Source organism: Eschrichtius robustus, chromosome 19 (assembly GCF_028021215.1).
Source record: "Eschrichtius robustus isolate mEscRob2 chromosome 19, mEscRob2.pri, whole genome shotgun sequence".
NCBI classification, from domain to species: Eukaryota; Metazoa; Chordata; class Mammalia; order Artiodactyla; family Eschrichtiidae; genus Eschrichtius; species Eschrichtius robustus.
This window is the reverse complement of record NC_090842.1, coordinates 28,217,913-28,237,673: the sequence shown is the minus strand read 5'-3', so window position 1 is coordinate 28,237,673 and position 19,761 is coordinate 28,217,913. Positions and strand designations below refer to the sequence as shown.

Here is a 19,761-nt window from a genome sequence, read left to right as displayed (position 1 = left end):
ACACACGCACACGTGCATGCACACCTACATCCACACTCACATGCGTGCTTCTACCCTCAAGGACTTCACGCTCGCCAATCCCTCTCTTGGCCAACTCCTTCTTTCCTAAGGCCCTCTGCCCAGGGCTCGGGGGAGGGGCATAGCCGGCAGCTCTGCTTTGCCCCCTCTTCCCCTCCCCCCACTGGAGAGCAGTTGAGGTTGGGGGCTGGAGCTGGAAAGCTGAGCTGGGTCCTCTCTCTACTGTCCCTCCCCCCCCGAGGAGGGCAAGACCAGTCTCACACCTGAAGACCCACTCAGGCAGGGGCTCCTTCCCCCACCCACGCCCTCCTGCTCCCAGCTGTGCTTTGGGAGGCCCCTTCCAGGTTCCTGGCACCCTGCTAAACGCTGGGTGAGCCAGCCAGGGTGGTGATTCATCCTCACCACCAGTGAGGTTGAGAAGAGGCACTGCAGGGAGGCAAGCTGCCCTGGACCCCGTCCAGGGCCAGCCTTTTACCATCTGAGTGATCTGGGGCTGGGCCCTACCCGCCTCTGACTCTGTTAAACAGGGCTACTGGTGTTACCCCAGCCTTGTAAGCCAGTGGCTCTAAACCCGCAGAGTGTCAATCAACAGGACACCTGTTAAAGCCAGACTCCCGAGCCCCACCCCAGACCTGTAGCATCTGCCCCTCAGTGTGCAGGGGCCTGTGAGTCTGCATTTTAGTGAACTTCCTCGGGTGGTTCTGACCCGTGGGTGGGTTTGGGCACCTCTGATGTTAACTCCTCATGGCAAAGGGGGGCACATAGGGTTGAGTGTAGGTCATGGTCGACCCCCTTCCCTGCGCCCTACCAAGAACACAGAAGTTAATTCTGATGGCAGATGGGCACTTAGGCAAAGCTTCATGGGGAGGGCGTGTCTTCACTGAGTTTCAAAAGATGAGTTGGGTCATGGAGTTAGGGAAGGCATTGCAGGCAAAGAGACAGGCTGGCCGGGGGGTGGATAAGTTTGTGGTCCACAGTGTATGTTACGGGCAGGAGAAGGAAAGGTATGGGGGCCCAGGTCCAGGTCATCTTCCTGGGGAGGTGCCTGCCCAGGAAGGGTTAACCCCAGAGCTGCCCAGGTCCTGTCCACTCAACTTCCACCTCCATCCTCCGAGGAAATGGGTTTTCCAGGAGCCTGGACTGGGCCAGTGGTGACTCGTGGCTCTACACGGATGGCAGAGGAAGTGACTCAGGCCCCGGCGGGAGAAAGTGAGCCACGGATCCCCTGCCTGTTGCCCTCTCCCCCACCACGAGGATGGGCAGGGCTGGGCCTGCGCTGGAGCCGGGGCCCTTCCTCCCCAGCCCAGCCAGCCCTGGGGATGGGCAGCCGGGAGTCTTGGCTTAAAGGAGCCCTGGCCCCCTCTGCTCTGCCTGGATGCTTGGGGACTCTGTGATGGTGGCCCCCATTGTGTCAAGCTGGGCCAGACTGTTTTGTTCTCTGTGTTTACGGAAGGCCTGAGGTCAAGGGCAGCTGCTCCAGAAGGGGAGCTGGGGGATGGGAGCATCACTAGGGGGCTCGGCCCCCCAAATCCTCTCTCCCAGGCTGGAGTTGTCTGCACTGCCTGTGGTCTTGGCTGACCCCCGCCCCACCATTTTTCTCTCCTTTTCTTTGGGGGTCTCCCAAAGCCAGGGGGGCATGCATCTCTAGAAACTGACAGTGCCAGCTCTGCAAGGAGTTCTCTAGGGTGAGACTGAGGTCTGTGTCTTGGCTCCACTGGTGGAGATCTTGGAACAGATGGCCCTTCCCTAGTCTCAGTTTCCTGATCTGTAAAATGGCAAAACAGTAGGACCAGCCTTACAGGGTGGCTCTGAGGATTTCATGGTAACGTAGATGGTGCCCCAGTTCAGCCCTTCTGTCCCTTAGAGGCTTCTGGGGACAGGGTCAGTTCTGGGCTGTGAGGAGGGAAGTTTTCTGGGTGGGGTTTCAGTCTTCCCAGAAAGGAAATTTCATGCTCTAAGAATTTCCCATCAAGGTGCTTTGGAAGTTGAGCTGGCTGTGGGGGCCCCGAGGGGGTTACATGGAGGGTGGGAGGGAAGGTGTAGGAGTAGGAACCTGTGACAGGCCCAGGGGTTGAGTGAGGGGCAGGCATGAGCTGGTCAGGAAGGATACAGAGATATCTAGCTGACACCTATGGCGCCTGCCGTGTGCATGGCCCTGCTCTAAGTCCTCTACAGGTATCAAGTCATTTAATTCTCACAACGACCCTTGCAGTAGTCTCAATTTTTATTCCTATCTACAGATGATGCGAGTGAGGCCCAGAGAGGGTGAGTAACTAGCCCAAGGACACACAGCTATTGAGTAGGGGGACTGGGATTTGAACCCAGACAGTCTGGCTCCAGAGTCTACTAAGGGTGGGTTAAAGGAAGCCAGGCAGTCCCTCCCCTCAAATCCCAAGAATGTCCATAGGGCTAGAGTTGTTCACCTTGGAGTGGCTATTCAAGTCGCCAGGGTAGAGTGGGGATGAGCCAGGAATATCAGGTCATGCCATTGATCCCTGTCTGTTGGAATCATGGTACTTCACAGTGGTGCAGCCTCACTTGTATCCCTCCAGTGATGGGGAGCTCTCTCCCTGTTTCCACCTTTTTGCTCTCAAAGGAATCAATCTAGGAGGATTGATGAAAGCAGATGATTCTGCCCTGTCCTGGGCCCTGTATACCGATAGTGGTAGCTCACTTTGAAGGTCAGTGGGCCGGAGAGATACATGGATTCTGGCCAGCTCCATCCTTGTTTTCTGTATGATGTCAGGAAATCACTGGCCCTCTCTGGGCCTTGAATCCAAATGCCAAAAGATGGAGAATTGGGGACAAATTTGCAAAGTGATTGTGAGCTCTGAGTTCAGAAGTATAAAGCAGGGGTCAAAGCAGGGGTGGGGGAGGCTGCCTGGAGGAGGTGTCATTTGGATTGGGGATCAGATGTAGACAGTGACAGTGACCGGCAGAAGAAAGAAGGAAAGAGAAAGTGTTCAGGAGAGACATGTTTCTGTCCCTGGATGCTGGATTTCCTTTACCTGTCTGGAGTGGCAGTTTTAAAAGGAGCCAAAATGGGAGACACTGCTTTGGAAAGATCCCCAGTGTTCTCCTTACTTGCAGCAAGTAATAAATCCTTCCTTCTCCCTAAAAACAAAAACACCAAAAACCAAAAAAAAAACCCCAAAAGGAGCCAAAATGCTCAGAGAGGATGCAGAGTGAAACCTTAAAAATCACAATGTAGGAAACAGCGGCCATTCCCCCAAACACTTTCACATCCTTCCTCAGGGGTCTTGTGATGTCACCAGGGCAGGATGATGAACCCAACTGACCAATGATTAGACTGACCAGGCCCTAGAAATTGGGGTTCCATTACACATGGTGGGACACTGGAGACGGGCTCTAGCTTGAGGGGGCCAGCTTTGTTAAAGGAAGGCCCCACCCAGGAAGGAGACGGTGAACTCCTGCATGGACCACCCCTCCATTTAATGCTGCCCTTAAATATTCCATCCAAAAGCCACTTCTTCCTGGAAGCCCTCCTTGGTTTCCTCCCAAAGTCAAACTCCTCACATGCCCCATGGTTGCCAGGCTTCCTTTCGTCTGGCTTGTGGCAGATGATTGCATCTGTCACCACAGCTATATGTAGTTCCTCACAGGATGAGGATGGCTGTTCGTGACTGCCAGCACCCAGCTCAGTCATAAGGCCAGCTGGCAGTGGGGAGGGCCAAGCCACCCAGCATCTCTCTATAAGTACCAGGCACACAGGTTCCCTACCAGGCACTACAGTCCTGACCAGGCAGGGAAAGCCCTTGGCGTCTGGAGCAATCTTGGGCAAGTCATTTAATTCCTTGGATCTCAGGTTCCCTGTCTGTGAAATGGGCCAATTGTAGGGCTGACTTCACAGGGTTGGAATGAAGATTAATACAGGTATAGGGGTGAGGGGGGGGTGGGTCAGCACAGGCTGGCAGGTAGTAGGTGCTCAGCTAATAGAGGCTGGGGGGGGGGCATTCTACAAGAGGATGGGGCTGAGGGGAACTGGATCTCCCCCGACTTGGGCCAGACTATGTCTCCCGGCCAGACTGGGACGTACCCCTGCCTTTCCAGCTGCCCTGGGAACTGGCTCCCCCTGGTGGCCATAACAGGAAGTGCCTGTCTCCTCTATCCCCTGGCTGTAGAGGGCGCTGTGGCTGCACTGATCCTTCACTCCATTTCCCTCACTGTCCACCTGCCCAGCGACCTCCGTGCACACCAGGCCCTGTGCACAGAGATGGATCCGCAGCTCCCTGGCCGACACCAGGAGGAGGGATGTACCATCCTGCACCTCCCAGAGTTGGCTAACGGGACCCTATGAAACAGAAACAGACACACAGACATAGAGAACCAAAGGAGGCCAGGACTGACTGTAGAGGGAGTTGAGGAAGGCTTCCTGAAGGAGGTGTCCTCTGAGCTGGGTCTTAGGGATGATGGTGGTGAGGTTCCAGGAGGAGAGCCCTGTAAGTCCCCTTTTTCCTGTGTCTTCTTCAGGCCTGGAGGGGGCAGGGTGGTTGGGGTGGTTCCTGGTGGTGCTGGGGAGCCCCCCCCCCCCGCAGTTCTAGCCTGATTACCCCATCACTGCTGGATCCGGAGGGAGGTACTATTATTAGTCCTGTTTTCCATGACCCTTTTACAGGGTCATGCAGCGAGCAAGAGGTGGAGCTGGGACTTGAACCCAGCCACTGCCTCTTTTTAATGTTTTTAAATTTTTATATTTTAATTTTATTTTATTGAAGAATAGTTGACTTACAATGTATTGATCTCTGCTGTACAACAAAGTGATTCAGTTATACAGTTATACATATATATTCTTCCTCATATTCTTTTCCATCATGGTTTATCACAGGTTATTGAATATAGTTCCCTGTGCTATAAAGTAGGACCTTGTTGTTTATCCATCCTATATGTAATAGTTTGTATATACTAATCCCAAACTCCCAATCTATCCCTCCCCCACCCCCACCCCCTTGGCAACCACAAGTCTGTTCTCTATGTCTGTGTGTCTGTTTCTGTTTCATAGATAAGTTCATTTGTGTCATATTTTAGATTTCACATATAAGTGATATCATATGGTATTTGTCTTTCTCTGTCTGACTTACTTCACTTAGTATGATAATTTCTAGGTCCATCCGTGTTGCTGCAAATGGCATTATTTCATTCTTTTTTATGGCTGAGTAGTGTTCCATTGTATATATGTACCATATCTTCTTTATCCATTCTTCTGTCAGTGGACATGTAGGTTGTTTTCACATCTTGGCTGTTGTGAATAGTGCTGCTATGAACGTAGGGGTGCATGCATCTTTTTGAATTATAGTTTTGTCTGGGTATATGCCCAGGAGTGGGATTGCTGGATCATATGGCAACTCTAGTTTTAGTTTTTTGAGGAACCTCCATACTGTTCTGCATAGTGGCTGCACCAATTTACATTCCCACCCACAGTGTAGGAGGGTTCCCTCTTCTCCACACCCTCTCCAGCATTTGTTATTTGCAGACTTTTTAATGATGGCCATTCTGACCTGTGTGTGTTGATACCTCACTGCAGTTTGATTTGCATTTCTTTACTAATTAACGCTGTGGAGCATCTTTTCGTGTGCCTGTTGGCCATTTGTGTGTCTTCTTTTAGCCACGGCCTCTTGATGCTCAGCTCCTGGCAGCTCTGGGGAGGTCCACGGACTGTTTCCACACTTGCCTCTCCACCTCACATCCCACATCCACGCTACCCCGGCCTCTCCCTCTGCAGGGCTGGCACAGCCACCCTGTGGGTCAGGCCCTCAAGCCAACACTCCTGGCCTCTTTCAGGCGGTGACTTCTCAGGGTGACTCTGGGGAGGAAGATGGCTGCCCAAGTGCTGCTGCAGACGGTGCCGTTCCTGCTGGGTCTGCTCCTGGTTCCAGGTAGGCTTTCCTGGAGGTGCCCTAGGACTTACGTTAAAATGCCATCCTTATGTTAAGGATGTCTAGGTCAGCTGCCAGCACATCCACTAACCCCTTTGGGCAGGCACAGGCCCGAGGACACAGCTTAGCAAGTGGATGATGGTACCTTGGAGAAAAGATAAAGGCACCCCTTCTTTCTGGCACATGCAGCCCCACAGTGCACAGATGGGAGTGAGGAACGTGGACTGGGTTTTGGCCCTACTCACCTCTGCAGCCAGTGCATCCTTGTGCAGTACACAACCTGCACAACTGTTTGTGGCAGGCATGGCCTCATTAAATATTTTATTGCTATTTAAAATATTATTTTGCCTTTGAAATTAGTATTGATTTTGAGTTTGTTCTTTTCATATTTTAAAGCCAATAATCTTTGAATAGGGTAGACTCACATTTTTGGAGGCCCTTTGAGGTATAGGTCCTTGGAATGTGTGCGGGTCCTAGGCACTGGGCTCCTGTGTTCTGGGCCCAGAGCCTGCCCCCGGGCCCAGAGTCCCATCTACAGTCTCTGCTTCCTCAGGTGCCCGTGGCGGGGGCCTCCGGGAAGACTTCCGCTTCTGTGGCCAGCGGAACCAGACGCAGAACAGCAGCCTCCATTATAAGCGGACATCTGAGCTGCACATCTCCATCAGGAACACTGAGGAGGCCCTCACAGTCCACGCGCCCTTCCCTGGAGCCCATCCGGCTCCTAGGTCGTTCCCTCATCCCAGGGGCCTCTACCACTTCTGCCTCTACTGGAACCGCCATGCTGGGAAATTGCATCTTCGCTACGGCAAGAATGACTTCGTGCTGAGTAACCAAGCCTCTGACCTCCTGTGCTTCCGGCATCAGGAGGAGAGCCTGGCCGCGGGGGCCCCACTGTTCGCCACCTCTGTCAGCTCCTGGTGGAGCCCCCAGAACACCAGTCTGCCCAGTGCAGCCGGCTTCATCTTCTCCTTCCACAGTAAGGCGACTCCCAGGCAGAAGGAACAGCTTGGCTGAAGGCCTGGAGGCGGGGAAGGCAAAATGCACGGCGGGGTTAAAGCAGACTGGGCTGAATGTCAGGTCGCGGAGCAGGGGCTCTGTTCGCAGGCAGTGGGGAGGCAGGGAAGGTGTCTGAGGAGTGGAAGAGTGTGATCCAAGGTGTGCTTCGGGGAGCTTTGTGGGAAGGTAGGGGTGAGGGCGGAGGGGCGAAGTGCCATCCAGCGGCTGCGGGAAAGGTCCAGGTAAAGGAAGATGAGGAGTGAACAGGGTGGGAGCAGAGAGAATGGAGAGACGGGAATGGAGGTCAGGAGCCAGCGGAAAAATTCTGCTTCATCAGCATCATCTAGATTGTTTATCCTCATTTCTCGGAGGAGAAACTGAGGCACAAAGTTGCACAGCTAGTGAGTGAGGGAGCCAGGATCTGAACCCAGCAGCTGACTGGCATGAGTGGACCGGGGCAGGGGTGCGGGGGAGAGCAAGAGGTCAGAGGTCAGGAAGCAGCCAGGCTGGAGGCTGCCACTGAGGTGTGCAGACTGTGTGTCTGGCTGGGGTGTGACAGGTGTGGTGTGGCCGCTGCCTTCTATTCAGTGCTGAGTGGGGGCAGGGAGGAGGGGGTGGCCCGACGGAGGTGGAGGCTCTACTCAAGGTCTAGGATTTCCCTGATTCTGGGGCCTTTCAGGCAGCTCCAGTTTGGGGCGGGGCTGCCAGGGGCAGGGGCAAAAGGCGTTGAATAGGTTAGCAGCTCTGGGCCCTTGGAAATGCTGGGGTGTGGCAGCAGCGGGCCCAGGTGCTGCCCAGGGCAGCAGACAGGGGCCGGGGCTGTAGATGGGGCTCCCTGCCCCCAGGCTGGGATTCTGCCCCAACCTGGGAGGGTTTAGGGCAAAGTCAGGCATAGCTGCAAATTGACTTCCTGAAGAACAGATCTGGCCTGGTCTTATTTGGTCTGTAGAGAGTTTTTTGAAAACATGAGCCAGGGTTTTCAAATGACCTAAAAATCAGGCTTTCTGCCTTATAAATTCATATGTGACCACAGGGCCTGCCTTCCTTGCTGGCATAGGGCATGCCCCCTCCCCACGTGTCCTTCCTCCCATCTGCCTACCTCATCTGAGTCCCGTCTGAGCCCTGGAGGTGCCTGAGTCTGCAGCCCTTGGGTGCACGGTACCAGGGTGCAGGGCCTGGAGCCACCACACAAGCCCCCCACCCCGCAGCTCCTCCTGAAGGGGGCCTGGCTGGCCCTGGGGAACTGGCCCTCCCAGCTCCCTGTGTGTAGTCAGAAGCATGCCTGGGTAGGTGTGTCCCGGCCCACCCTGCTGGGGCTGGAGTTGCTGGGGGCTCCACAGGACAGAGCCCCGTCTGGCTGGCTGCAGCTCTGAGTGACTTGGGGGAGTCCACTGTACCTCTTGCAGCCTCAGTTTCCTGCTCCATAAAATGGGGATAGAAGCTTTCAGAATCACAGGAGGATTAACTGAGAGTGTAATGAGTGTGGCCGGGCACCTCATTCAACAGCCTTTGGCGGGTCTGTCCGTCCCTCTCCCCCAGCTCCTCCCCTGAAGACCTCCCACAGCGCCTCGGTGGACACATGTGAGCTGAAAAGGGACCTCCAGCAGCTCAGCCAGTTTCTGAAGCATCCCCGGAAGAGCTCAAGGAGACCCCCGTTCACCCCCGCAGGCCAGTAAGTGTGGGTCCCCAGTGTGTGAGGGGCAAGGAGGAGGCATCCCCCAGACCCGGGGAGGGCAGGGCAGGGCAGGGCAGGGACCTGGAGTGGGAGGCCGTATGGAAACCTCCCCTGGGGCTGGAATGTTCTCATCTTTCCATCTTCTCCGGGAGGAATTGAGATACAGCCCTGGAGGCCAAACCCCTCCTCCTGCCTGAGTCATTAAAAACAAATGTCACACCCACCAGCCCAGGTCAGCCGCACCCAAGCCCTCCTCTCCACCAACAAAGTGAAAAGGATTGGCCCATTTTACAGCTCAGCAGACTGAGGCCCAGAGATGGGTAGGGCTGCTCCGTTGCACAAAGTGGGTCGGTCCAGGTAGAACTGGGCCCACAAGCTGGTGGCCGAGTCTGAGGACAGGTCCCCACCCCCCTCCTTTCCTGTTTGCTCTGACGCCCTGGCTTCCTCCCTGCCACCCCCGCAGGTCATTCTGTCTGCCCCACACTCCTTCCTGTGTATCTGCCTGAGTCTCTCCTCTCCCTCTGTCTCCCTGCCTACTCGCCAGCCTGGATCCACCCCTCACACCCAGCAGTCACCCATCCTCTCTCCCCACTGCCAGGCAGCTGCAGAGCCTGGAGTCGAAGCTGACCTCTGTGAGCTTCACAGGGGACGCGGTGTCCTTTGAGGAAGATCTGGTCAACGCCACGGTGTGGAAGCTCCAGCCCTCAGCCAGCCTCCAGGACCTGCGCATCCACTCCCAGCGGGAGGTCAGGGGTCAGGATGGTGGCCAGGGCAGGAAGCAGATGTGGAGGCCGTGAGCACTCCCCTCCTCTGGGCCTCCGGGAGCCAGATGTGTGCTGATGAGGAAGGCCTCAGGCCCAAAGACTGCCTCAGTCAGTGGCTACCCGGTGGAACTGAGGACCCTTCCTGATTCAGTGGTGGGGACAGAGGTGGGGAGGGACCTGGTCCCTGCACAGGGGGCTCCTGTGGCACATCCTTGTGGACAGACAACCAACACTAAAATGCCTGTGCCTGCAGCCCTGTTGTGAGCCTGCCCTTGGTGGGCCTAGTTGGGGGCAGAGGGCTACCCACCCTGCCCTTCTTATCCCCCAGCACACCAGGGAGCCATAGGCAGGATCAGTGTCTGAAGCCCAGACACCAGAATACCACGTGATTCTCCCAGGCCCATTTGCCGCTGGGGCCCTGGGCTCTAACGACAAGGCACCCCAGCCAGCGCTGGTGCCAGGGAAAGGAGGGGTCACCCCAGCCAGCGCTGGTGCCAGGGAAAGGAGGGGTGAGAAGGGCTGTCGTGAGTCAGGCCTGCTGTCCTGAAGGAGGTGGGCTTAGAGATGGCAGCGTCCAGGAAGGCATATGCTGGGGGGATGTGGAGGGGATCTGGAGGTCCACCTCTGGCTGAGCCCCAGTGGGACTCTGGTCTGCAGGGGGAGCAGAGCGAGATCCTGGAGTACTCGGTGCTGCTGCCCCGCGAGCTCTTCCAGAAGACCAAGGGCCAGAGGCAGGAGGCTGAGAAGAGACTCCTCCTGGTGGACTTCAGCAGCCAAGCCCTGTTCCAGGTATGGGGCTGTCATCCTCGGGCCGTCCCTGGGGGAAAGCAGCTTCTGTCTGACAGAGAGATGGAAGGGTGGGCATGGAGCCCAGCCCCTTCCTCCAAGAGTCCCTGTAAAGTCAGAAATCGGACAGCAACGTGCAAATCTCCCTGGGAGATTTAGACCTGGGAGAGTGTTATTCTCACTCTGGTGTAAATGACTACCCTTGCAAGAATTGTTTCCAGAGGGAGACTCAAAATCTGGGAACAATGTGCCGGACAGAGACAGGAGTCTAGAAGGTCTGGGGAACTTCTGGGCTTTTCTCCTCAGTCCTGAGCCCCCTCCCTACCCTCTTCCCCCACCCCATGTACCTAGGACAAGAATTCCAGCCAGGTCTTGGGGGAGAAGGTCTTGGGTATCGTTGTGCAGAACACCAAAGTAGCCAACCTCTCGGAGCCCATGGTGCTCACCTTCCAGCACCAGCCACAGCCGGTGAGTGTGAGCAAAGCAACCAAGGACACAAGGGTCCCCGTTGTCCATGTCCTCCTGTCCCCCTCTCCTCTGAATCACTTGTCTTTAACAAAATGATTGACTGGCTGAGGGCATCGGCCAGTCAGGTACAAAAGGGGTGGGGCCCTGGCACTGACTCCCTCAGCCTGGCTGGAAAGGAGTAGACTGTCGTGAGACCCACTCCCCTTCTTTCTTGTCCCTACAGAAGAATGTGACTCTACAGTGTGTATTCTGGGTTGAAGACCTGACATGTGAGTCAGGGGACTCTGAGCTGGGCAGGTACCTGGAGGCAGGTACCAGGGGGTTCTGGAAGGTGGGGGAGATGGAGTTAATCAAGGGGGGCTTCCTGGAGGAAGGTGGGCTTTGAAGAGGGAGTGATGGCAGGCTAGGGATCTGCTAAGGGGAGCAAAGGCTCAGAAGAGTGATGCAGTCATGCATTTGTGGGGTATAGTGGGGTGCTGGGGTGCTGGGCTTGATCTCAGAGCCCCATGCTGGCCCCTCTTCAGTGAGCAGCCCGGGGAGCTGGAGCGATGTGGGCTGTGAGACCATCAGGAGAGAGACGCAGACGTCCTGCCTCTGCAACCACCTGACCTACTTTGCAGTGCTGATGGTGCGTGGCCCCCTCCTGCCCCGCTGCCATACACAGGCCGGGTTCTTGCTCTGTGGCCACCACTTCTCACATATATGTCATCCATTCCTCACAACAAGCCCCGAGGTCACTCCTGTTGTTGTCCCATTTTATAGATAAGGAAACTGAGGCTCAGAGAGGTTAGGCAATTTACTCAAGTTCACACAGCTAGTAGTAAGTAAAAGAGCTGGTCTCTAAAGCCCTTGTTCTTTATTCCCAAAGTTTGGTGCATGATAAAAATGCAGGTTCCTGGTCCTAACCTAGGATTCTGATTCCACAGGGCTGGGGTGGGACCAGGAGTATGTTTCTAAAGAGCCCTCAAGGGGATGCTGAGGCCCAGTGCGAGGCCCTTGTGATGGACTTCAGTGCCCCCAAGATCTCAGAAGCTTTGTGTCCTAGGCTCATTCTCCCCAAATCTTAGGACCCTAGCATCTGAGGGACCGGAGTGGTCTTCCACCTCTCTCTGGGCGTGGCGAGCTCACTGCCTCACAGGAAACTTATTTCTGTTTTGAATGCTACAGAAAAATAATCAGTGCCAGGACAGAAAAGGGATTCTCTGGTGGAGGGTTCTTGACCTTGGTGGGACGGGGATCCATTTGAGAATGTGGTGAAAAATGCACTCACGGGACCACACTCTGCTCAGTTTGGGGGGCAGGTGTGGTTCATAGACGCCCAAGGCCGTCCAGGGACCACGGGTTAGACCTCCATCTGGCAAACCCTCAATGTTGAGTTGGGGGCACAGAGGCCAGCCCTGACCTGTCTCGTGGACCCAGGTTACCTCTGTGGAGGTGGACGCCATACACAAGCACTACCTGACCCTCCTCTCCTACGTGGGCTGTGTCATCTCCGCCGTGGCCTGCGTCCTCACCATCGCTGCCTACCTCTGCTCTAGGTAGGACCTGGGAGCAAGAGGGAAGGGGGCAGGGAGAACCTCCATTCCAGGCCCCCGGGCTGGGACCCCACAGTGAGGGAGACCCACCCTGGAGATTGGCCTGACTGACCCTGAAACGTGTGTATAGTTGTGGAAGCCCTGGGAGGTGCAGCCAGCTGACCCCCAGGGGTGGCATTTCCTGCTCAGATCTGTGGTGTTTGGGTAACATTGCATTTCCAGTTTACATTAACTGCTAACATTTAAAAGTTTGGGTAACATAACATTTCCAGTTTACATTAACTGCCAACATTTAAAATTGGGAGAGTTGACATAAGAATCTAGATTCCTGTCTTTGAATAACCAGATGTGATACCGCTGGGGGCACATGATAATATGACGGTGATGGTAATGATAATGGTGAACACTTATATCAAGCGGCCCACATGCCACACACTGTTCTAAGGGCTTTACATGCGTGAACTTGGTTCATCCTCACAAGGGCCCTATGGAAGAGTGCTCAGAGAGAGTAAATGACTTGACTGAGGTCACACAGCGGGGAAGTGGTAGAAGCAGGCTTGAACCCAAGCAGGCTGGCTCCAGGCCCACAAGGCCCGGGTTAGCGGAGCTGCCTGGCAGTGGCCGCTGTGGACAGGTAGAGCCTCCAGATTTTTCTCCAGCCCCTGTTCCCTAGTGTCTGGTTTCAGGCCTGACCCCCTGGCTCCATGGAGGCGTGTGTCCCCCCAGTCGTTTGGGTGCCCGCTGAGAGAAGGGGCCGCCTTTGGTGGGGTGAAGAACGCCTCCACCCACCCTCAGGCCGGCTGTGTGTGGGGTCTGCATTGTCAGTGCTGGGCTTGGCCTAAACCGAGGTCCACCTGCAGCCGGGCCCTGGACCCGTCTGGGTGGAAGGGAGACGTCCTTAGTTCTACTGGAGAATGAAGGCTCTTGGAGTGCGCGCACTCTCCTTGCGGGGACCGGGGAGGGTAGAGCCGTGTGAAGGCATGGCCACAGCTGCACACGTGGTGGGGCTGGAGCCGGCGATGAGGAGGGACGGCTGGCAGGCTGAGTGCAGAGCTGGGGGTGAGGGCACAAGCCCCTCCCAGCACCTGCCCATTGATCACAGAAGTGCCCCAGGACAAAGGGACAGGAACCCTTAGGGACTGAGCATCTTATCTGTGCCAGATGCTTTGTATCAGTGTAACCCTCACCCCAACCCTGCGAGGGGGGCCGTCCTCCCACCTCACAGACGAGTAAACTGAGGGTGAGGGGGATGCGGCCAGCCTAAGGTGGTGCCTCAAGTTAGGGGTAGGGTGGGCATGGGGATCCAGGATGGTAGGTGTTCTTCTGCACTCTCTGGAGCAGGCAGTGGATGGTGCCAGGCGGACAGAAAGGCTGACAGTGCCCTGCACCACATAGTATCTTGGGATGGGAGCAGGACGTGCACACACAGACTTGCAAACTCAAGGACACAGGCCACACAGCGTGTGCTCACAGATGCACAGTAGTGCAGACAGACAGGCAGACACAGGACATGGGTGGCATGGATTCTCCAAAACAGCAAAAAATCCAGTCTTTCCCTTCTTGACTTTGGGAGCATCTGGTTGATTGTAGTGGCTGATTTGTCTTCCTCGCTGTGCTTGGTTAAATCTGCCGTTAAATGCACACACGGTGCCTGAGCCTGTGGGTGTTGGACACATGGTAGGTGCACGGGGACAGAGCCTAGCTGTAGCCACAGGAGGCCGTGTGTGTGTGTGTGTGTGTGTGTGTGTGCGTGTGTGCGCGTGTAGCCTGGGAAGGCTGCCTGGAGGAGGAAGGGTGGGCGGGCACACCTCCCACCTCCCTGCCTTCCCACGCTGGCCACCAGAGTGACCCTGCCTGCCCTACCTCCACCCTTGCCTGTGCAGGAGGAAGTCTAGGGATTACACCATCAAGGTGCACATGAACCTGCTGCTGGCCGTCTTCCTGCTGGATGTGAGCTTCCTGCTCAGCGAGCCAGTGGCCCTGGCAGGCTCCGAGGCTGCCTGCCGCGCCAGTGCCATCTTTCTGCACTTCTCCCTGCTCGCCTGCCTCTCCTGGATGGGCCTCGAGGGCTACAACCTCTACCGACTCGTGGTCGAGGTCTTCGGCACCTATGTGCCAGGCTACCTGCTCAAGCTGGGCATCGTGGGCTGGGGTAAGTTGGTGGAGGGGGTTGGCGGGCCCCCCAGACCCGCCTTTTCCTCTTGGTTTCTGGCAAAACATGGGCACTTGGTTCCACTTCTCCATCTACCCCTCTGACTATTCCCTCACTGCTTCCTTCACTCACCCATCCTCAGGGGTTGTTTACCTTGGTTAGGTCAAGGTCCTCTTTAGGAAGATGAGGTGATGAGCCCTGTCCCCAAGAAACGCTTACATATTCTCTACATCTCTCACTCTTTTACAAGTGGGGTTTGCAGATGGAGCCACCATGTATGGATGTGCAGGTTGTGCACTGCTCAAAGGCACCCAGTTGTGGATGAGTGGGGCCGTAATTCAGTCCTCACCTAATTCACCCAGGCTCGTGGTGGCCCTGCCTGTGGATCCCCATGAACCTCAGTTAACAGATTCCCCGTGGCTCTGGTATTTGTTCTTGGCCAACAGCAACCCAATTCACCTGTGGCCCAGACCTCTCTTTTGTCAGACCTGGAGGCCCAGGGGCACACACCACAAGTCCTTGAACATTGCACAGGTCCACCAACCTCCACATGTCCCTGACCCCAACTTGCTGCTCCTCCCGTGTTTCTCATTCGGCCCTTTCTTGGTTCACTTCATTGTTTTACATGAAATTCCTTCAGAGTTGGTTCTTTGTCAAAATCCAGGTGTTTGGTGGTGGGCAACCCTTCCAGGGAGCTCTCAATCTCCACCTCATGGACAAGGTCAAGGCCCAGGGCAGACATCCCCTCGGGGTATAACTCTAGATGTCCCCTGTTGAATTGTCCTCCACCCCACCAATGTCCTGTCTGCTCCTCCCATCTCTCCTTGTGACAGCCAGCCCCACAGCAGGGAACTGCAGGCCCTTTCCCCTAGGGGGCCCCAGGATGCTGAGGGTGCAGGGGTAAGGTCAGGGGAGATGGGCTCCCTTTATGAGACACCAGAACCGGAAAGGAGAAGGGTGGGTCTGAGCTTGGAGGACCTGCCCCAGATGGGGCTGGGTAGGCATGGGTCTGAGAGGAGGTCTCACCAGAGGGAAGGGGAGGGCAGGCCTCAGAGGGTGGGAGATGGAGCTCCATGCTTGGTTGCCCACAGGCTTCCCCATCTTCCTGGTGACGCTGGTGGCACTGGTGGATGTGAACAACTATGGCCCCATCATCCTAGCTGTGCACAGGACCCCAGAGAGTGTCATCTACCCTTCCATGTGAGTGGCTTGTGCAGTGGGGGCAGGAAAGTGAGCCTCATGGTGCAGAGGTCAGAGAGTAGCCTGGGCCCAGGTCACGCTGACCAGGAGACTCCTGGGTGCCAAGCTGCTGGGGGTATTGGGGTGACCCTTCTCTCAGGGAGGGTGAGAACGGGCCTGGATCTGCCAGTCACTTGCCAGATGACCTTGCACAGGTCCTGGCCCCTCTCTGGGCCTCAGTTTCCCCACTTGCGAGTGGGAGTATGGGTTGGAGCAGCTGAACCTCCATCATGTTCCTTTGCTGCACCCTTCTATCTTCTTCCCCATGGAAAAATGGAAAGGCTGAGGCCCAGAGAAGGCAGGAATCCACACCACACTGCTCAAAGGCGCCCCTCTGGGGGATGAGTGGGGCTGAAATCCAGTCCTCCTCCACTCACCTAATTCACCCAGGCTGGTGGTGGCCTGGCCTGTGTGTCCCCCTGAACCTAGACTAGAATCCAGGGCTCCTGAGCCCTAGGCTAGGAAGGAACCCTTTCCATTCCTTCAGTGTTTTGAAAATTTCAGTTTTTTACATCATGACCTTGTGATTTTTGCCTCACTTTGTGCCATCTGTATTATTATTTGTTTAATTTTTTCTTTAAATCATCTGGCTTGTTAAATGTATTTTTTAAAAAATCATATCAACTATAAATGGGAAATAAGCATTACTTGTCATAAACAGTGAGTAGTCATGAAAGCAAACACAGGAACAAGAAAACCCTGGTACTAAATTCTTGATGAAAGCAGCGAGCCTAAAAGTCTGGCTTTTCTTGAAAAGGGAGATGAGCAAGTGTTAGAAGTGTTAAACACGTTTTAGGACCAAACTAAGTCTTTCTCTCGACTACAGAGTAGGAATAAAGGAGAATTGAAAGGAGAGTGACTTTTTGGCCCTTGAGTCAGTGGTGTTTAAAGCAGCTGCCCTGTACTCAGGCTCACTATGGTGCTTGCCCATGGCCCAGAAAGCACCGTGCCAGCCCAGCCTTGCAATGAGCCTTCGTGCCCTTGCCCATAGGTGCTGGATCCGGGACTCCTTGGTCAGCCACGTCACCAACCTGGGCCTCTTCAGCCTGGTGTTTCTGTTCAACATGGCCATGCTGGGCACGATGGTGGTGCAGATCCTGCGGCTGCGCCCACACGCCCAGAAGTGGCCCCACGTGCTGACCCTGCTGGGTCTCAGTCTGGTCCTCGGCCTGCCCTGGGCCTTGGTCTTCTTCTCCTTTGCTTCTGGCACCTTCCAGCTTGTGGTCCTCTACTTTTTCAGCATCATCACCTCCTTCCAAGGTAGGCATGGAGAAAACCCCACCCCCTGGCCCAGGCAGGGTGCCCATACATAGAGAACAGACCAGGGAAGAGATGACCCAGATGACCTGAAGGGCCTTCTCTGGGCCTCAGCCTTCCCATTCATAAAATGGGGGCATCCAGGCCACAGTTGACAAGTCTTTATTGAGTACTTATAATGTACAGGCCCTATGTTAAGCCCTAGTGCTGTAGTTGTGAACTGGTCGGGCAAGGGCCTTGCTTCCACAGAGCTCATCTCTACTGGGAAGACCAAGTGTGACAAGCAAGGTCACAGACATCAAAGGGCATCTAGGAGAGGAGGGAAGTAATAGTGGGCAATGTGATGGACAGTCTGAGCTTGGGTGGGGGACACTTGGGGGAGGGAAGCCTCTCTGTGTAGGAGACATCTGAAGACAACAGAAGGATCCAGCTGTGGAGAGATCAAGGGCCCGTTACTCCAAGCGTGTTTCTCGGACCAGCAGCATGAGCATCGTCAGGAGCTTGTTACAAACACAGACTCTGGCCCCCGCAAGACCTGCCGAGTCAGAATCCTCCTTGTAACAGACGCCCAGGGGATGCGGTGCACGTTACAAGCTGAGGAGACCTGGTCTAGGGGTGATGTGCTCCAGGCAGAGGAAGAAGCATGAGCAAAGGTCCTGAGGCTAGAACTAGGTTATGTGTTGGAAGAATAGTGAGGAGGAGCAGGGCTAAGGGGTGGTGAGTGGGGGGAGGGGGGAGGAGGGGAGGGGGGAGGAGGTGAGGGGAGAGGAGCAGAGGGGCTGGATCATGAGGGCCTGGCTTGATGCCATCAGGGTCCCTTCCTGCTCTACCTGCACCCCTCTACCCCCGCCCCCCCCAACATCTCACACATACACACACACAAATACACACACACCTACCTTTGTTCTTGGCCGTGCTGGGTAGGGAGGAGGACTTGGGCAGGAAAACAGGGAAGGCAAGGCCTCCATGGGGTCCCCATGCAATGGGAGTGGTGTGTGAGGGAGGTGAGTCTTTGTTTTCTCATCTGTGACGTGAAGGGGACTCTGTAGGGATTATAAATGATGCCCATAAATTCACACATGTACTGAGCTATTAATAAATCACAGTATTATGATTTGGGGAGGAGCACATCACGTGGTACTTAAGCAGGTGGGCTCCGGGGCCTGACCACTGCTGCTTGACTCCTGGCTAAGCCAAGCCCCTTATCTTCATGGGCCTCCGTCTTCTCATTTGTAAAATAGAATAGTAATGATGAGGTCTGATCTCAAGGAACCTGGAGAGAATAAAGCGAGATGATGTGCAGGGCATTGCCCAGTGCCTGGCGCATAGTAGGTGCTCCTGGGATCACATCGGTGTGGGGAACCTGTGTAGGGAGGAGGGCAGGGGCAGATCTGGGTCAAAGTGGAAGGGAGTGGGGTTGGGCTGGGGCTGCCCCCAACCTCTGAGCCCTGTGCCCCCCCACAGGCTTCCTCATCTTCCTCTGGTACTGGTCCATGCGCCTGCAGGCCCGGGGTGGGCCCTCCCCTCTGAAGAGCAGCTCGGACAGTACCAGGCTCCCCATCAGCTCGGGCAGCACCTCGTCCAGCCGCATCTAGGCCGCCAGCCCCCCGCCCATGTGAGGAAGCAGAGTTGCGGTCTCTCTTCACTGCTGCTTGCGGCCCCTGCAGCCAGGCCAAGCCAGCCGGAGACTTGAGAAGGCCCAAGGACCTCGGAAGGATGCGGCTGTTGCCATGGCAGCCAGACTCCCAAGCTGGGCCTTCTGAATTGGCCAGGAGGCTACTTGCCTCTTGGGTCCAGCTCAGGGGGCTCAGGAATGGGACTGAAGGCTGGTCTTAATGCACCACCACTGGACTGGCCCTCATGGCTGGAATCTGCAGGCCTTGGACCTTGGAGGCTGGTGGCATCCTTGGCCCTGTGCCCCAGCCCAGGACAGGAATGTGCCATAGCTGTTCTGTCTCTGGTGATCACCATGAGGGCACTCTGTAGCCCCTGTCATTTTAATCTAAGGATGGCCCGCAGGGAAAATGAGTTGGGGCAGAGCTTTGAGCCAGACCCCTGGAGGAGGAGCACTCCCTCCCTGGAGCATAATGACAGCCCAGGGAGGGAGCTGGGCTGTCGTTATGCTGGCCCTCTGAGCCCAGGGCCATCACCCTTTGTCAGCCTCCCCAGCCCTCCCTCTCCCCTTCCTGGTCCTCCCTTCCTCTCCTTGGACCTCCTTAGCCCTCCACTCACAGCCCGGAGTCCCCAGTTCCAATGCTGGATTTTGGGTAGTGGTTCCCAAGAGCTACCTGGTGCCTGCTGTAAACCTTTATCTACTGCATGGGCGTTTGCCTGCCCCTGACTCGGCTTAGTATAAACGTTCTGGGCTGGGCTAGGTCCATCTTTCCATCTGGGCCTCTCCACAGCTGCATCACCCTAGCTCACCACTGCCAAGCCCACACCTCACAGGGGGCCGCAGCCTCTCCCGAAGCCCTCTTGTGGCAAGAACTGTGGAACGTAGCAGTCCAAATTTGTTTCCACCTCAGCATTCCAAAGACTGAGACACGCCTCCGCTGGTGATGCTTGTAGAGCCTGACATGCTCTGTAGAACCCCTGCAGACGATCTTGAGCACACCTCGCAGCCCATCACAGTTAATTCTGTTGGACACAGGTGGCCAGACCTGGTCGCTTCCCCTGCGAGCTCTCAGTCTAATGTGGGAGGCAAGCATGAGACAAGAACTCTTAGAGGTACAGGCACAGAGTTGGGGGAGCCATCATTCCTGGCTGGGACTCCAGGAAGGCTTCCTGTAGGAGGCAGCATTTGATCTGGCTCTCAGCCTTAAAGATGGGGAGGATTTTCTTTGTAATTACCAGTTCATTTGTCTTTTCATATTAAAAAGAAGTACATGTTCATCGTAGAGAATTTGGAAGCTGTAGAAGAGTACGTGGAAGAGTACATAGAAAAAATAAAAATCAGCTGTTATCGCCTAACCAACTG

General features: G+C 55.6%; 1 protein-coding gene across 3 annotated transcripts in view; it reads left to right on the top strand.

Annotated features, from left to right (window-relative positions):
- ADGRG1 (adhesion G protein-coupled receptor G1) overlaps nt 1-19,758 on the top strand; it is a 40,046-nt gene extending 20,288 nt beyond the window's left edge. For 2 of the 3 annotated variants that reach the window (XM_068528134.1, XM_068528133.1), the window contains exons 2-14: nt 5,818-5,912; nt 6,466-6,888; nt 8,448-8,580; nt 9,155-9,329; nt 10,005-10,136; nt 10,485-10,601; nt 10,825-10,870; nt 11,126-11,229; nt 12,021-12,139; nt 14,020-14,288; nt 15,380-15,488; nt 16,519-16,787; nt 18,249-19,758. In XM_068528134.1, coding sequence (XP_068384235.1) covers nt 5,852-5,912; nt 6,466-6,888; nt 8,448-8,580; nt 9,155-9,329; nt 10,005-10,136; nt 10,485-10,601; nt 10,825-10,870; nt 11,126-11,229; nt 12,021-12,139; nt 14,020-14,288; nt 15,380-15,488; nt 16,519-16,787; nt 18,249-18,379 — 2,088 coding nt within the window. In that variant the 5' untranslated portion in view covers nt 5,818-5,851 and the 3' untranslated portion in view covers nt 18,380-19,758. The remainder of the gene's footprint in view (nt 1-5,817; nt 5,913-6,465; nt 6,889-8,447; nt 8,581-9,154; nt 9,330-10,004; nt 10,137-10,484; nt 10,602-10,824; nt 10,871-11,125; nt 11,230-12,020; nt 12,140-14,019; nt 14,289-15,379; nt 15,489-16,518; nt 16,788-18,248) is intronic. The other variant, XM_068528135.1, reaches the window with a different exon arrangement.
- The last annotated feature ends 3 nt before the right edge of the window (nt 19,759-19,761 follow it).